This window comes from Artemia sp. Qi Xiang Cuo, chromosome 2, assembly GCF_049724085.1.
Source record: "Artemia sp. Qi Xiang Cuo chromosome 2, ASM4972408v1, whole genome shotgun sequence".
NCBI classification, from domain to species: Eukaryota; Metazoa; Arthropoda; class Branchiopoda; order Anostraca; family Artemiidae; genus Artemia; species Artemia sp. Qi Xiang Cuo.
In genome coordinates this window covers 95,477,198-95,490,432 of record NC_142795.1, presented here as the reverse complement: position 1 = coordinate 95,490,432, position 13,235 = coordinate 95,477,198, and the positions used below count along the sequence as shown (strand labels likewise).

Genomic DNA, 13,235 nt, shown 5'->3' with positions numbered 1-13,235 from the left:
ATATTCTCATCGCAGTACGTCTGATTCCAGATTAAAATTCAGTTAAACAACAATATCTCTTAGTTTTTGAAATAACAAATTTAGAATACCTTTGCAAAGAAAAAAAAAATAATGTTAAACCATAAATAAAGCGTACAACAAGAAAAAGCGTATACGCCTGCTGATGGGAGGATCAATAAGATGTCAAACATTTTTCTAAACGCATTTTAAAGACTATTCTAATATGGCATTCGTAAAAAAAAATATTCCGAAAAAATATTTCCACAGCAGAAGAGAAAGAGGAAAAACTTATGTGTACTCCTGGCTAGAACCATACACATGAATTTACCAGAGAATTTTTTTTTTTTGGGGGGGGGGGGCAGGAGACTGCTCGTTGGATACGTGCCTTCTTGTTTTCAAACCTTACCTGATGTTTTCACTGAAACTAATAAAACTCTTAAAAACAACTATTTTCTCATCCTCTTCAAGATCTTCCAAGTCAGCCCCATATCGTTGTAGAAAATCAGGCAGTACTTCACTTACTAATGTCTTCAATCTGTAAGCAAAAAAAAAAGCATAAAAAATAAATGAAACAAAAAACAATTTAGACAAAAATAATATTATAAGAAAAACAATTTCAAATTGATAAAATTCATTAGAGATTTTTTGTTGGTAGCAGTTCTTTCTACCATCTAGTGACAACTACCTAGTGATTGCTACAATACCAAATTTCCGTTTTAAAAATTTTTTGCCCAATTTTTGTTTTTTTCTACATTTTTTTATTCACTATATAAAGATTTTGTTCCGTTTATAATATATATTTTTTTAGTTCAAGACACAGGTTTCAAAAATGCTCTGGTATCTGCATACTTCGAATTTTATCACATGGTTTAGCCTTCACCTTCTATCTCCCACTAGCTAAATACTCAAAATTACGACTTTTTAACTCTATCAGTGCTATTCAGTAGGCAGATACTTTCTTAGACAATATTGCTTTTGCATTTATTATTAAAATGGAGTGAAAATGTATAGTAACGGGTAAAACCTTCAGTCAACATACCTGAAAAACTGTATTTCTTCCTTTGTTTTTTAATTAGAAGTTTTACTGGTATAATACATTTTCGTTTAATTTCAATCGTTTTTCGGGTGGATTATTTACAATGTGTCTTATGACCTAAAACAGGATTTTCTGATAATTGCTTGGAACCGACCATTTCATCACATTAAATGAGGATAATTAAAACTTAAATGATGATGGTAGTAAAAATCTATTTCTTGGCCATAATTTGTCGTGGAGGGGAGGTCTTTGCAACTTAGTTTTTTGGAACCTCCCCCGCTCACTATGTGTGGATACAATACAAAAAAATAAGGTAGCATTTCAGTCACTAATGTCTTAAATATGTCAATAAAAAAAGAACCTTTTGGTAAGATGAGAAAAAGTTTATAATTGATGAGATTGATAAGAACAATATGATTAGCTCCGTAGTCATTTATTTAAATACCTTTCGTAGTACTAAAAAATGAACGATAAAATTGGCATTTTTCCAATAACAAATAAAACATAAAAAACTAATGAAATAGAGTAGAAAAGAGTTTGCAAATAGATACATCATATAAGATGTTGTAGTTGGAACTAATAGCTGGTAAGTCCGCTGAGTGTAGAAGGTAAAGAAGAGATTCGTGTTTCTCGTTAGCCAATTTCGCTTTAAAAAAGAAAAACACAAGGCTACTTTCGAATTTGCTGTAATAGGGACCCTCTTTCATTTTAGCAGATCGTTTGTAAATATCTCCTTATTTTGCAGAGTTCTGAGCATGGAGCACCACAAACGGGACAGCAGTACTCGAGGAAAGATCTGATATAAGGTGTATGAATCCATACTAGACATACTTTTAAATTCTCGATTGAGTAGCAGCCTTTACATACAATATCATCACATAAATGGTAATAATGCTGAAGTTTAAGAGTTTAAGAAACATAAACAAGAAGAAGCCTTCTTTTATGTGAGGTTTGGCTAATTTAAAAAGTGCATAATGTCCAGAGATGGTGACCAGGTTCTTTCAAAAATATATAAGTAGATAAAAACAGAAGCCAAAAGTAGACGAGCATGAAACAATATTTTGGCTCGGATGAGATTTGAAACATCAGCTGTTCAATCATTGACGCACTATCACAAATGATAGAAGTCTAACCGTAAAGAGTATCATTAGATGTTAGACTTTTAATCGTTAAGGAAAATTGTTCGATGTTCTATTTTTCTTCGAGCTTGCAAAATGAAACGAATAGATTAGATAGATTCTTTCTTCAAGCCCAATAAGAACCGCAAACTTTCAATTCAGCAGTCGCAAAACATCTATTCGATTTTCGGCACTATAATATAGGTTTGAGTTTTAAGACTAAGTCTCTAGGATTAAGGAGAATCGATGATGAAGAGGGGATTTTGGTTAATGAGAAGATAAATAAAGCGGACTTGACTTGCTTAGACAGTATTATTGAGTTGGATGATGAATGTATTGAAGATGCAAAAACGAGACTATTTACTATTTATAATCCTATTTATAAGCTGGCTTCGACCTTCTGAGCCATCGTCCTCGATTTCAAAATTTTGCTCATAGCTTTAAGCTTTAACCTAATGGAGCAGAAATAGAGCAAAAAAAAGTTTGCAAATATATACATCATATAAGATGTTGTAGTTGGAACTAATTTAATGTATTTCAAAGTAATTTTAAAGAGAAGTGTAAATATAAATAGTATTTACCTTGTATTTACCGGTAAATATAAATAGTATTTACCGGCTCCCAATTCTATTTACCTTGTTTGTAGTTTTGCTTGAAAAAAGTGGAAAATTGGATGAATTGGATCAACAAGTAATTGCAAATCTTAGAATCTTTTTCGTTGGCTTGTTATATGGGTTTTATCGATTATTAGTAAAGGTAGTATTGTCTGAGATTTGACTGACTACCCAAACCATATCCTTTGATATTTAGATGGTGAGAGGTTAGGGTAGTTTAGGTTTCTAACCCATTTTTGAGATCTAAACCTAATTTAACCTAACCTAACTTTAATTTTTACCGTCAAACCTTGCATAAGACTGACAAAGCTCACTGGCAAAGCTGACTGAATCCAAGCAGAGAAAAAGGAATTTCGGACATTCACCGGTGAATATCGACATTTACCAAACTTCTGTCTTTCACCATACAAAAACACGGGTATAGCTAAAAATGTTTCTTCAAGTAATAATCATAACTCTATGAAGTACAGGGACTAATATGAAACCTATAATTAACAAAACATGAATCACAGGGGTTATATGTTTTCTGAAACCAGATCGTATAAGTAGTCGCCATGTTTGTAAGCAGGCGCTTTTACTTGTCTCTTTCTCCTTTTTTATCTTCGGTTAAACCCTTCAGGATTCATCAGCCCATGCAAAATTTTTTTTATTTCTGCCCAGTCTTTGAAGCTCATTTATTTCTGACTTTTATCTTACCCTTTCAGTCTTTGTTTTAAAGACTGTAGTCTTTGTATTAAAAAACCAACAAGCTACCCATAACGTGTCTGGTTGGACAGGTCAGATATTGTTTATTACGCGATGGTTTATACATCAATTAGCCTGCGTTATTTACACTGGGTCCCCCCAAGATTTTTTTTGGTGCCCTCGTTCCTTGTTCTTCTTCTGTTTTTCACTCTTTTAAAAATAAATTTGTCAATTTTGTTAGTTCTCGGCACCCTTGTCACATTGCCCCCTCCCCCAAGATTCGGCTCTAGATCCGCCCCTGGTTATACATTCCAACCTAGTGCTAACTTTTCTAAAATCAATAAAAATAGTTTAAAAACAAAAGAATCTGCCCAATTTCAGGCTAGATCTAAATTCAGCTTGTATTGTGTTTTTCAACCTGTGCTGGGTAAGCCTGCACTGTCAGTGGTGTAATTAGTTTTGTCGTTAGATGAGAAGTAGATGAGCCGATATTTTGGTTGGAAAAGCTTTTGAAACCTCAGCCGGAAAAGACAAAACTTACCAGCACAAATGGTAACGAGCCATTCTCAGAGCTAACGGCCACCCACACAAAACTAATTAGGACAGGAAAAAAAAACTAAGGTATTCAGTGTGACTTACTTAATAAACTAAACACATAAAATCAAAAAATTGGGTAACATGAACGTTAAAAAAAAAGCAAAAAGCTTAAGAAGAGTATAAGTAAATTTTTCCAAGAATTTCAGAAAACTTGGAAATAGTATATTTACAGTATATCTCCAAAAAATTCGAAGAGAGGGTGTTCTTCAGACTTACCGAAGGGAGAAAAATCCCTTCCTTTTTGTGCAGGCTTGTAAGAAGAAAGTCTGAGAACTCAGTTTTTTATCGATACCCTTGTTGCTCTTTTAAATTTAATTTTGCAACTTATACCCCAATGGTCCCTTTATTTCTATTTAAATATACCACGTTAAACTAGTTTTTTAAAAGCCGGAGGTGAATAAAATAACCACTAAACAGAAAGGTCAAGGTACATATGGGACTCAAATTTCGAATCAACGTTAGAAAAGGAATGAAAACAAATATTTAAAAGGCTCAGTATTAATGTGTATCAAGCCTAGTACCCTTTTTGTTATTTTTTTAATCTATAGTTTTATTTAGTATACAGCATATGAATAGTATATAGTATTAGTGTACTTAGTATATAGATAGTTCGTTTGAACAGTAGGTCTTAGTCTTTAGATGGGGGTCTCAGTGTACCAAGATCATTTCTTATATTTTCAAAGAGCTGATAGCACTGTAATGCCGAAAATATTTGTTAAGGGCATTTATTAACCAATTTATAACTCATGCCTAGACGAACATAGTTCAGCAGTTGCTGATGTCCTGGAGTATTTGATTATAGCTAGATCTTTTTTAAAGTCTCGGTTTGTCACAAGACATCCGTATAGCTATGTATTCATATACCTCATAATTTTTCCTTTTATGATTCATAATAAATAAAATTGCGTTAAGTTGCGTCCTTAGCGTTGGGTTTCTTATATAACACTTTTTTCTATAATATTTTCTTGGAATCCATTTCCGATTTATTAAAAAAAAAATTACTTTTATAGAAAGTTATAAAATATTTTCAGATTCTAATTTTATGTTTCAAAGTTTTCAATTATGCTTGGTCCTCTGAAAATAAGTAAAACTTATCTGGGGATAGTACAACATTTAAAATGAATTTCTTGGTAAAAAGTATAGTTTCCTTGAGACAAAACCCATCATTTGTATTAAGAAGCAAACGAACTACAATATTTTGCTAAAGAAACTCAACACCGAGGATTTGTTTTACAAGAAATTAAAAAAGGGACCTAAAAAAAACTTCCTTGCAGTTTCCTTGTCACTTTTAGTGGCAAAAAGCCGGTTCAAGTCCGCTTAAACTAGTCGGCTGTCCTCCGACAAAACCTAGTATCTACATCTGAGTAAGTTCCGAGAAAAACAAAAAAAACGTTGTTCTTTAAAGCTGCTGCTTTTCCAAGACCATTTTTAGTGTTTTGAAGTATCTTTAAAATGATTGTTTTCACTGGTAAAGTGTAATTTGTCAGATACTAGATTTTGGCGTAAATGTCGATTTCTAGTATGTATATACTAGGTATGACACGAAAACAATGGTGAGCTCCTCTGTAGATACTAGGTAATACCAACGAAACTAAGCATCGGAGAATAATTTCGTTTGCACCGTTGGATTCCTCGTGGTCTAATTAGGCGGGATCCACTCTTAACTAAAATTCGAATTTTTTGTAGATACTAGGTTTTGTCAGAGGACAGCCGTGGTATCTGGGAAGAATCTTGGCATACTATTTGGCTTAAGCACACTATCTGACTTGAAGCTGGTAAGCTTATCCCTACATTTAATTTACCTGGAAAGACGAGCAAGAAGAAATTTAGGAAAAATTAAAAAACAGAACCACTGAGTGCTAGATGGCGTTGTTCATTTTCGACACAGGCGCAAGTCTCCAATCATTATAAGCGTCCAGACTATTTTGCTCGTTATGTGAAGGCTTTGTAATTAGATTATATGTAAAATAGTACGCAGTAAAATAACGTAAATTAAATAACATCACGAAGTTTATCTCTAAGTGTGAAAGATCCTTAAAAGTTTCTTAAGTGGTCTTAAGCTCCGTCTTGACTCGCGTAGGGGCTTGTCTTAATTGGTGAAAATGGCTAAATGGATCCTTCATTTTTCGGCAGTGTAAAGAATAAGATTAGTAGATCTCATAACTCTAATTTACTTCTGTTTTTTTTTTTTTTTTTTTTTTTTTTTTTTTTTATTGAAGTAATACCCGATCACAGGCTATTTGTTTAGAGGAGGAACAGAAATGCGTTGTCTTTTCTAGTTGTCTAACATCTAATAGCAATTATATTAATCAAGGAGAGGAGGACGTGGTCTCTTCTAATAGTCTCGTACATGAATTAAGAAAATGCTAGATCTGCTCTCCGCAGAAAGTGTAGACTCATTAAGGTCATTATTATACCAACTCTCAACGGGAGTTGAGAATTACAATCGATGAAAGAAATTTATCCTGTTGTTAAATGCGCACCTTTGTGGGCTCACATTTTAGTCATGACGAATTAAATTGAAAACTTCTAAAAGTTTTTTTGTGTGCTCAGTCAGTTTAGAACTGTCAATTAAACGAGGTAAACCAAGAGGAAACCTGATAAATTGTTTTCAGTCCTTCGTTAAACAGTCGATAAAAATCTGAACCAAAATATGATACTTCCAGTTAATATTTCTCTGTGGTTCTTGGTACAAATTGGTACCGTTTTTGGTACAAATTGAAGGTCCTGGTGCAAAACAGTACATTTAAATATTTCATGGTGCAATACAAAATTTCTTATACATCTCGGTTCGTTTGGGCTGTATTTGCTGGGTCAAGTCTTTTTTTTCGAAATTTTCAAAACTTCTCAAGTCACCTCTTAGAGACTTAAGCAAAACAAGAATATTTTTAATGATGTCACACAAAAAGAAATCTCCGTGAATTTTAAACTAATCACCGCAAGAGAAACGGCACGCAAAATTGGTTTCTACAAGACGATGAAGATATTACTGACAAAAATGTTGCTTCCCTTTCAGGTCATTCTAGTATTTTTTTTTCTAGTATTTTCTTCTGTGAAATGGAAACTAACGTGGAATGCTATATTTGTGCAACAAAAAATCTTTTGGGCACAATTTGGTCAGAAAATCGGTACAATTTACCTAAAAAAATTGGCAACGTTGGTATTTTATAGCTCCAAAAAGTTACAGTCCCTAATTTACCCTGTTAAAGATCACTTACTTTCCAAGAAGGATATTCTTCCGTTCAACAATATGATGAGCTAGTGAATTGCGAAGACGTTTGAGCAATGTTCCCTTTTTAATAGGTAAAAACGAAGTGAGGTAGTAATACAAATTCTGTCGAACTTGGAACTGCAACTGCATTGAATGGAGCTCAACTCTGAAATGAGACGAACGAAAATAAAAATTCAAACACTGCTATGTAAATGGCAATCTCGACACGAAATCGATCAAGTCCATAAAACAAACACTGAAAAAAGGATAACATTAGTGATGGAAACTATACAGTAACATTACTCTGAGGACCTCCTAGCCAAGTGGATGGCATGCTGGATTTGGAATCCTTTGTCCGAAAGACGAGGGTTCGATTCCTGGTGTCGCCACTTATTTGGTTTGGGACGGGGGTCAGTGGCGTGACTCTGTAAGCCCAGCCTGAGTCGACCAAGCTCTAAATGAATACTTGAAAATAACTGGGGAAGGTAAACAGGAAGGGTGAGCGAAAGCAAAGGATGGGTAGCCCCGATTCCCCCATTGTACTTCGTGGCCGAAGGGCCTTGAGACGAAGATAAATGCCGCCGGTTCGGACTTTAAAAATTCTAGTGCCGTATCCTTTACCTTTTTATTTTACTCTAAGGACTGTGATTCAAACCTTCCTTTCACATGCCCTTGTTCCTTGAGGCGGGATTACACTTGACATAAATATAGCCTAGAGAATGAAACAAGAAATCGATTAACTTCATAAAAAATATAGAATAAAGGAGACACAGAAGATACCTAGCAGGTGTATAATATATTCTAACTACATGACGGGGAATGAGGTCCAAACAAATTGAAAAATAAGCAGATTAGGCCTATATAGAAATATTGCAAATTCACAAAAAATAGAAAATGTTGGAATTATTAGAAATTATCAGAACTACCTTAAAAATAATTTTCCAGCAAAAAGGAGTTTGAATACCCTTTTAGCAGGTACGGAAGTCCCTGCCACTTTTTTGTTAGTTAAATTGACACATTTTCCTTAAGAAAGAAATTCTTTACAGGATAGAAAAAAGCGGTATAAAACATGTAGATTTTTCTGCATGAGAAAATGCTCAAAGAAAAAGAGAAAACTACCAGAAAACATTAAAGTGCTAAGGATATGAAAATAATAAAACATTTTTACCCCCCCCCCTCCCGGGACCCATCTAAGGTCTATCCATATCTCATTACATTTTTCTTTTGGTTAATTCAAATTAATAAAGTTTTTGTAGCAGTACACCATTTTCGTCAGTGTTGCCAAGTTGCATGGTGAAAAGGAATTAGCAAAACTAATTAGTTTAATTTCAACAATGCATTTCGTCTGTAACAATTCAAATATTACCAATTTCTTGATCCCAAAAGACATCTACACCTCCAAAAAAGTTAAACCTTTTTAAGCTGTTTGGCACCTTAAATTAAATTCCCGATTTGTCCCGATTTTTTACGATATACATGGCTGTGTAAGTTTCCATTAAATCAATTTAATCAACTAGATTTAATTTTCATTGTCCTTGGTACTTTATTCTAAAAGAAAAGGAGAGATTATCGTCCTACGTCAAAAAAGTGTGCTTCAATCCCATTGTTTTATTTTAGATGTATTAGCAAATCACATTATGCCTTAAACATAGTCAGAAGGAGGAGCCAGCCAGCCCTGCCTTTTTTTACCCGCCGGTGTGTTTAACCCCTTGTTGCTACTCAAAATTTCATTTTACTTCACAGATTTAATTTTCACTGTTCTTTGTACCTCAATATTTTTCCAGACTAAGCATCTATTTTTACAGGCTGCAAAACCTAACAGCCTGTCTTGAGTTGGGTACTGAAGTATTTTATTAAATTTTTACATTGTTTTAACGAAACAACCAGCAAAAATCCGTGAGAATGTATATCATAACAGCAAAAAAACATTTAAAGCTAATACCACAGGACTGCAGAAAAATAACAACAAAACTTATATAATCTAAACAATTTACTTTTCTAAAAAATTAATAAAATTAGAAATGCAAATATTTACCTCACTAAAATTTTATTAACTTCTTCAGTAAAAAATTTTGATTTGGTGCCAGGATCTTCCTCCGCCTTTTCTTTAAGAGCATTTATCACAGATATCAGTTCAAAAGGCAAGTTCTCTGGAAGCACTGCTGTACTACTCTCAACATCCTTTTTGACAGAAGGAGAAGACTCCTCCCCTTCACTCTCTTCTCTCTCACTCTCTTCTTCCTCCTCTTCCTCTCCTGAAAAGAGCAAGGATTATAATAATTAAAGCTAATGGCAGGTTAGAAAGAGGAGTAAAATAGGAAGAAAATGCTGTGGATAACAAAAGCAGATTATTTTTTAAATTTCTGTTCCGCCAAGGACAATGAAGTCAAAAATATAACCTTTAAGATTTTGGAAATTTTTCCAAGAGAGACAGTCAAAAAACCCGAAACTGTGTTTCACCCGAAGCAGAGTAACTCTCTCTCTCTCTCTCTCTCTCTCTCTCTCTCTCTCTCTCTCGATTTTATTGTGAAGAATTAAAATAAAAAAATCAAGAGGGTTACAATGAAACAGTCCGTGGAAACGAACTGTAAATAAGGAGTGACGCGGCTCAACAGTAACCGAAACTCTAAAAAACAGAGTTTCGATAACAATAGATACATTAAAAGAAATGAATTTTCGCTCTAATTCCAAATATATAAAGTTCATTAAGTATAATGTTACGAATCAAAAGTTACAAGCCTGAGATGATTTACCCAATTTTTGATAAAGGGGAACCCCCCTCTCCCCAGAAGTCAAGCAATATTAATGAAATTCAGCATATCAGAGAACCCTACTGTAGTGGTTTCAACTCCCTATACACAAAATGCGAGATTTTGATTTTTTGCCAAAAGAAGATAGCGGATGTGTGTTTATTTCTTTTCTTGTCTTTTTTTTTTTTTTTTTTTTATTTTGCCAGAGATGATCGTATCAAAGCAATAATCCTATAAGATCAGGAGAAGACTCATTTGAACGGAAATCAAAAGTTCCAGTGCCCCATTTCAAGTGATCAAAAAAATTGGAGGGCAACTATACCCCTTCACAAGCCCCCTTTTTCCCCAAAGTTATCAAATCAGAATTTTAAGATAGCCATCTTCAAGTTCAAGTTCCATTTATCTGAATCAGCATACTTGGAAGGTCTGTGCCTTTGGGGATGATATGAGACCCAATAGTCCATGGAGAAAGAGCTGTAAGTTCCGCAAAATGTCCATTGTGAACACATAGTAATGTTATTGGAAAGCATACTGACATTTTTTTAGGAGGGGGGAGGAGGGGAAGCAATTTTCATGGTGAGAATTTTCCATGGGTGGGAAGTTTCCAGTGGTGAGCCTTCCAGGGTACACGAAATTTCTTTACGCAATTTTCTTTCTTTTTTTTTGCGAAATGTCTTTTTATTTGTCTTATTTTGTCTTTGCCGACTCAATTTTATATGTGGTGACGTTCTGGGAATATTTTCAGCGGGGATGGAATATTCGGGAGGACTTTTCCGTGGGGAAAAATTTTCCACGGGGGGTTCTTTCACTCCGTGTCTAGAAAGAATTTTCGACGGAGGGGGCTGGATTTCCTGGCATTATATGAAAAACGATCATAAATTAAATTTAAAAAAACAAAACATTTTCCACCAAAAGTAAGCAGCAATATTAAAACTTTATAGGAACAGAATTATTACGTATATATGGGGGGTGCTCCCTCTAGTTTACCTTTTTCTTTACTTCGAAGTTTGACTTTTGTCTCAATTCTTGAAGAAGGTCATACCCCCCCCCCCCCCATGTATGGAATAATTTCTTTTTGTTTTAAGATTTAATATTGCTCCTTACTTTCATTTGAGAAACTTGTTTTTTATGTTTAACATTTTCCAAGGCAATTTGTTTGCTGGAAAACCTGGATTTTTCTTGAACAGTAAAACATTCTAGACTTTTCAAATGTTCTGATTAATTCAGCATCTTAAAACTTTACCCCATGCTATTCGGGGTTGCAGAGAAACCAAGGGGCAGAACAAGAATTGCGAAGATGGTTGAGTGTTTTTCCATTCGGACTGTCATTAAAAAAACCACATTGTTTTAGAGCCTGCGATATCATGAACCCTCTCAAGGCCTTTTACGACCATCCATTCGGGATGGAGAGAGATCGTACTTTACTAGATCAACAATTCTGTGTTAACGATGACCCCCCCCCCATATCAAGAAATCGACCTTTAAAACCTATAAAGTAAACTATAAGTTACTTTACTCACCACCAGAGCTGCTCGTTTCATTCTCCGACTCACTATCATCACTAACTGGTTTCAGACGTGTGCCTTTTTTAATGACGGGAGTCAAAACCTCCTTTTTAGCACTCGCAGAGGTATCACTTTTATCACTGTCACTTGATTTAGGCTTAGATTTCATTATATCACTTTTAAGGGTGGAGATTCTGCCAGCTTTAGGGGAGTGAACTTCTGGCGTCGATGGCCTTGGAGTTTTAATGAGATCAATCTTTCCATTCGCAGTAGGTCCACTTTTCAACACACTTGCTTTGACCACCGATTCTATTGTGTCGAACACCGAGTCTGTGGCAGTTTTGTTCGTAGTCAAATCTAAATAATAAGTAATTTACACGAAACCTCAGCTTAACCAAGCCTATCTTAAAGACTACACTCTTGCACCTCTTTGGTTTATGATTATTTATCCTTTTATCTGGTAATCCTTTAATAGTGGTTATTATATTACCTGTTTAGAAAGTAAAATTACAGAACCGGAAATAAAAGCTGGAAAAAAAAGTTCGACAATCAACGTTTCTTAATATCAGTATCTTGAGCCTACAAAATAATTTATTTTGAAGATTATTTGGCAAATATTTTAGCGTCGGCTCTAGACCAGTTACAAGCTACTAGTAAATCAATTAGGGATTAAGTCCCCCCCTGCTTCAATCTATCATCAGCAATTGGTAAATATTAAAATCTATTTTTTTTTTATTTAAGTAATTATTAGAAATTGATTTTTCTTCACAGAAAATTCGAGTTTTTACAGTCCGTGGAGAAAAGGACTAATTTATATTTTATATTTATATTATGTATATTTATATTATATATATTTATCTTATATATATTTTATGGTCACGTTTTATATATTTATTAATACTTTACATTATATTTTATATAATATAGAGGGTTTGAACCCCACCCCGAAATGTTTGTCTGACTCGTTAAAACAAAAATGTATATAAACAAAATTTTTATGCGTTTTTTGAGGTTTTTTTATGTACCCCCCCCTCCCCGAAAAAGTCTTTGAGTACCCCCCCCCCCCCCCAAAAAAAAAAAAAAAATCCTGGGTACGGCCTTGAGTGTAGGCCTAAATATCAGCTAATTTTAGAATAGATGTGAAACCTTAACAAGTTAAAATTTCTGGTAGATATTATATTTTTAATAAATTTAAATATAACCTTTGTTTATGTTTTCGGTGTAATATGAATGAATCTGAATTCCCAACTCATTCCACCCTCGAAAAATTAGTGCATTAACACTCGATTTAATTTACAAATGAACTAAAGCTTCTGATTCATCAAAATTCTATGACGTCCCTAAGGGTTTCAGGGCAGTAGTTATAGCAGCATCATGGCTAATGCTGATATCAGGCTGTTCCCTTTCTACCTTGCATACTATTAACACAACTTATTCCACTGAGACAGTCTACGAGGACATGTTCAATTCATTTAAAGGAGGCTTTTCTCAATACACATACTGCTTGGATTTGAACTACGATGGCCTCAAAGAGTAAGGGCTCATCACTAGGTTTCAAAATTTCAAGGATTAAACGTTTTAATGGATTAAATGGATTAAAATGGATAAAAATGGATAAAAATGGATTAAAATGTTTTAAATTACTTCAGGTTTAGATGCATCCCAGACACAATTCAGAATCAACAGGCCCAGATTTAACAATATAGGCCCACTAGACCTG

The 13,235-nt window shown here is 34.2% G+C and overlaps 1 protein-coding gene across 1 annotated transcript in view; it reads right to left on the bottom strand.

Moving 5' to 3' along the window:
• Nucleotides 1–13,235, bottom strand: part of yem (yemanuclein) — a 102,766-nt gene that overhangs the window by 16,760 nt on the left and 72,771 nt on the right. Inside the window, exons 7-10 of the mRNA XM_089104629.1 lie at nt 11,531–11,872; nt 9,296–9,515; nt 7,268–7,426; nt 407–535 (exon numbers count right to left, since the gene is read on the bottom strand). Coding sequence (XP_088960755.1) covers nt 407–535; nt 7,268–7,426; nt 9,296–9,515; nt 11,531–11,872 — 850 coding nt within the window. The remainder of the gene's footprint in view (nt 1–406; nt 536–7,267; nt 7,427–9,295; nt 9,516–11,530; nt 11,873–13,235) is intronic.